Source organism: Triticum dicoccoides, chromosome 7B, assembly GCF_002162155.2.
Source record: "Triticum dicoccoides isolate Atlit2015 ecotype Zavitan chromosome 7B, WEW_v2.0, whole genome shotgun sequence".
In the NCBI taxonomy this organism is placed as follows: domain Eukaryota; kingdom Viridiplantae; phylum Streptophyta; class Magnoliopsida; order Poales; family Poaceae; genus Triticum; species Triticum dicoccoides.
In genome coordinates, this window is record NC_041393.1 from 138,761,953 (window position 1) to 138,767,194 (window position 5,242).

At 48.1% G+C, this 5,242-nt stretch overlaps 1 protein-coding gene across 5 annotated transcripts in view; it reads left to right on the forward strand.

The window, feature by feature from the left end:
* Positions 1-590: 590 nt before the first annotated feature.
* The window catches only part of LOC119338312, a 5,523-nt gene continuing 871 nt past the window's right edge, over positions 591-5,242 (forward strand). For 2 of the 5 annotated variants that reach the window (XR_005163911.1, XR_005163912.1), the window contains exon 1: positions 591-902. Coding sequence is in view for 2 of the 5 variants with exons in the window: in XM_037610605.1 (XP_037466502.1) it covers positions 1,350-2,792 (1,443 nt within the window). In the remaining 3 variants the exon portion in view is untranslated. The other 3 variants (XR_005163913.1, XM_037610605.1, XM_037610606.1) reach the window with 3 other exon arrangements.

Here is a 5,242-nt window from a genome sequence, read left to right on the forward strand (position 1 = left end):
CGTTTCATTCTTCTTTTTCTCCGCGTGCACGTTTGTCTGACTGAATGATTCGGGTTATTGGGCCTCCTACTTGGCCGTCGTCGTGGAGCCTCCTGCTCGCGTGCCTCTCCATCTGCCTCCTCCCAGTGGAGCTCCGACGCCGCAGTGTCAAGGACGTTCAATGACGCGGGAACTGTTCTGCTGAAGTTTTACTCCCGACAACCGTTTTCGTGCGATAGAGGAAACTGAAAAAGGGGCAAAAACTAGGAATTTGAGGTACGATGTTTTTTTTAGGGGAGATGAAAAAAAATCCAGTATCAGCTGTTTTGCGCGATCTAGAATAGATTTTTTTTCCCGCTCAAAACCATAAGGTGGTTTTACGGATCTGCTTGAGATGCTCTGGTTGTGCAAGTGCTCTCCGCCAAGCGAGTTACTCGAGCAACATAGTGCAAAGGTAGATCAAAAATGGAAATGATATCCAGCGAACGCCCTTCTGGCCGTCCGATTAAGATGCACGAATCTTGTTGCATTTTGGTAGCCACGTGAGCCGAGCTGTCTCGTTCGCGCTGAAGTTCAACCCAGCGAACACCCCGCTCGGGGTCTATCACAATTCACACCCCGTCCCCTCCATTGACCATTTCCCTTTTCCCCATCCCCTCGTCGACTTATCTCTCTCCCCGGCGGTTTTCCGGTGATGCTTGCTGCGGCGGCGGCGGCGGGGGCTCTCTCCAGTGGATCGTGAAGCTCGGCGGCGGGGGCAGTTATCGTCATGGCCGTCAGGACCCTCGCCGCCGCCAAGGCCATGCACCAGGCCGTCCTCGCCGAGACCCAAGGCCGCCAGCATCGACCTCTCCTTCCATCGCCTCCGTCCGCAAGTTCGCCGCCGACTTCGCCGCCAGAGGCCTCTCGCTCGGCATCCTCGTGTACGCACCCTTTCTGGCTTCTACTCGTACTACTCACTAGTAGTAGTACTTCCAATCATGCGCACCCGGCTTGGACGCTTGGTAATGCTGTCGCAATTCGTGAAGTCCAGTCAGGTTTCTATAAAAACTGAGCAAAATGAAGACGAGTTAGACTCCCAAAACTCGTTTTAATTTCAGGTAGACCGAAAATTTCAGAAAATTAAAGCGACGGGAGCGGCAAGTTTCAGAAAATTGACGTGGAATTGGGGACCGAATCGGATTCAGAAAAAAGGAAACCGTCCGTGTTTCTATTTGGAAATTTGACGCGTCCTCCGTCGCCTGCAAGTCCATCGTCTATAAATATCGCCGGCCACCTCTTCTCCCAGATCCCAATCGCCCGCCCTCGCTCCCCATCAACCCCTTCCTAGCTAGCTAGCGAAGCACCAGTTCGGGCAGCCGCCGGGCAGGATGGAAGGGCTGGACGTGTACCAGCACTACCGCTTGAACCCTACAGATGTGGACGCCGTGACTTACTACCTGCCACGCCTCATCGCCGGCCAGACGCTGCACGGCGCCGATAAATTCATCCACCACGTCGACATCTACAGCTGCGAGCCCAAGGATCTGGCCGCCCGGATTGCGCCCGTGCCGCAGGCCGCCAGCAGCGGCGACCGCTTCTTCTTCACCACGCGCAAGAGCAAGAACGGAAGCAAAACCCAGAGCGTGCGCACCGCCGGCGGCGGCACCTGGACCGTCAACGCTACCACGGCCGTCAAACACGCCGGAGTCGAGGTCGGCGAGAGGAAGAACCTGTCGTTCAGGAAGAAGGGCAAGTCCACCGGTTGGGTCATGGAGGAGTACAAATGCTTGCTGCCAGAGGCCGTCGTCGCCGACGGGGTGAAGGTGTTCTGCAAGATCCACTTGGCTCAGCATCCTCCTGACGCGGCCCGCCAGGAATCAGCTGCGTACAAGCATCAAGCAGAACCGCAACCAGAGGCCGTGACTGCGAGCATGCACGCACAGAAGAGGCCAGCAATAGCTCCCGCCGCCGATCCTCATCCGCCGCGCCCCAACAAGAGGATGCGAGGAGCAGTCCCTGTCCCCGCACCTGCCCCACCGTCGTTCTTGACGTATGATGAGGCAGCGAGTGCAATGTATGGCCCGCTGGCTCGTACCATCTTCCCTGTTCAAGATGCTCTGGATATACCAGCGTCAATCGAAGGTCCTTCAGCATCATGCGAGTCCACTACAACATCCAACCACTCCGGCGTTGCTTCTTCCTCAGATAATATGCAGCGACAAGCTCAAGCTACTGAGATTTCCTCCCAGTCAGATGTGCTGGAGTCTGTCAAGAATTACAGCCAACAACAGATGATTGTTCCTGAGGCTGGCTCAAGCATAGCAAGGAGCACATATGAAGAGGATGTCTTTCAGCCATTGGAGCCTCTTTCCGATTTGCTGGATGGGGAGGCAGATGGTTTTGATATTGAAGAACTAATGAGAATGATGGAAGACGACCCAATTGAAGTGGAGCCGGTCACTGGAGCCAACACTGGCGTGGAGATGGGCCAACAGGAACCTTTGTACCTGGATACCTTGGACCAAGGCATGCTGGAGGACATGCTGCAGTCCGATTGCCCTTACCCAATGTCAGGATCAGAGGATCGGGCCATGCACAACCCTGCCTTCCATGATGCTGACAAGGAGAAGAGGTACAATGCCGCGTCGGATCTTGACGCTCCATCGCTTCAGGGACAGGACCACTCGTTCAAACCGCAGCCGTGCTCCTTCGATCCATTTGAAGCGGCGTGGAAGGCCGAAGAGGCACTCGAGAAGGAGAAGAGGGACAATCTTCACGCTGGACCGCTTGGAGGACACAACAACTTCTTCTCGTCTGCAAGTGTCCATTAAGTCCGATGTTGAAATTGCTTTCAAAGTGTATACGAGGATACTCGCTGGCTGATATATTAGTTCGTCCTTGTACGATCGCCACACATGTACCTCTGAGCAATTTGCTCCACTTGTTCATGCAAGCTAGTAAAACTGTTGTTGTTCCTGCTCCTGTTATCGATGTTCTGAACCTTGCATTCGCTCCTGCGCTAGTACTTCTTCTGCAGTTCTGCTCTGTTTCCTGCGATCGACCATGTTAAAACTGCTGTTATCTTTTTGTATCAGGCTCATATAAGCAAGCATGATGCAGTTATGATCTGGGCAACCGCAGATAAGTAGTGGTAACTATGTTTGTAAATCAAAACTCTTTCACTGCTCGTGATAATCTGCAGAACAACTTCAAGTTCATAAGTCGCAGAGCAAATTCAAGTTGTGGCAAACAAAAGTTCTGTCTATTTTGCACTGCTGAATTCATGTCTTTTATTATCAACTAAAAGCCTGATCCTTCTGGGAGATGCAATGTATTTAAAAAGTTCACTGAATCATCAAACTATTTCTGGTCAAACAATCCTTATTTTGCAGCTTGCCAGCTGAAACATATACAGACCTCAAGGCGGCAACTGACGCATGCCCATGTCTGAAGTCTGAACCGTGTTGTTTTCAGAAATGCTGCAGTGTATGGAGTTTGTGTTTAAGCTCCTTATCCCACTGGTCTAGAGCTCTATTCCCATTAGCTTATTTAGATTCCTCAAATGCAGAATTCAGGTCAGGTAAGCGCACATAATTGCTACAAGTTTAGACCATCTTGTGTACGGTCAGTTCCATTGTCGTCATATGTGGCTGCTGTTCGGTTTTGGCTTGGTGGTTCCTTGTTCTTAGTTCGACTATTGGAATTATCTCTAGCATACATCTTGTTGTTCGAATGTTGCATATTGATGGTACCCTGTACTTATGCATTTAGAAACTACAAGTATGTGTTATCTGAATTATTATTATTTCGCATTACAACATTGCAATCTGTGGATTAACCTTTTTGTAGTGACGAGTTAATTGCCTGTCCGTTGCCCGTGCGTTGCAACGTAGCCTTTTTGAATCTTCAACCATGATCTCTCACGCCTCTACATGTTGCGCTCTCTCACTGTTCCCCTTCTTCAACACTTCTTACCATTTACTCTTTTGTGTAAACACTTCTTACAGTGTCAATGTTCATGATAGTGTGGAGTAGTCATATTTTTCCTTGAAATCTAAGTCCAGTCTGTCTGTCTTGTTGCCAACTGAATTTACAGTATCTAAGTGGTCTCTAAATTCTGCAGTATTTATGTTCATGACTTACTGAACTATGTTATCTTTTTTAACAGTGCCTTGTTCTAAATAGTTGTATTTTAGCTCCATAGCTCTGTGTAATTTGTCCCTTGATTTTTTGCCACCTCTGATTTTTTTCTGTTCCTGTGCTTGCTACTCCTTAATTCACACATGTACAGGAGGCACAAGAGGTTAAATTGAATCTAACCCTCCAATTTTATATGTTTTGATCTCATTTCTGAATTCCTGTTGTTATTTTATCTCAAACAAGTACCCAGATTTATAAAGATCTAGTGAGCATTGCCAATGTTGGAGAGCGAGTGATCTGAATAGGTTTATGTGATTGATCTGCATTAACTTTTCTCTCTAACCTTTTTTACAGTACAAAATGATAATGATTTACAGATTGCAGTAGTTGTCTTTTTAGTGCAAACTCTGTACTTGTTAATCATTCAAGTCTGAACTTGTCTGACAGTTTCGGACTTTCTTCTGTAGTTTCGTTGACTATGCATGAATCCCATCATTTAGTTGTATTTTTTACTGCTATACACGAAGGCGATATGAAATGCTGGACTTTGATCCAAAAGCTATTCATGAAGATCTTCAATAACCGCAATAGCAACGCCGATTTATAATCTGAAACAATCTAGAGTGTGTCCTGAAGCTAGTGATTATCCTGTTCTATTTGATATCTGCAACAATCAAGAGTGCACGGTTGCCCGTTTTGTTGCTGATGGGTGTTCCCTGACCCTGAGCTTCAGGCAACGGCTTACCCTTGCCCTTTCTGATCAGTGCAACAGGATCGTGCTCGGTGCTAGAGCTTTGACATTGAACAATTCTTCTGATAGTGTGTCCTGAAGCCTGAATAAATTGGGCAAGTTTACGACTAGATCTGTTCACAAGTTGTTGGAAAAGCCTTTGGCTGGTGCACATAATGGGTGGGTCTGGAAAGCCCCCATCCCTCTTAAAATCAAAATCCATGTGTGGCAGTTGTTTAGAAATGCTATATTAACTCGAGATAATCTAAAACTAGAAATTGGCTGGGTGACCCTCTGTGTTCTTTTTGCAAGTTGCTGAAGATGTTCAACACTTGTTTTTTGGTTGTGGGGTAGAGTGATAGGTACTGAGAGCAGTCCTACAAACTTGTGGCGAAGTTTTGCTTGGCTATA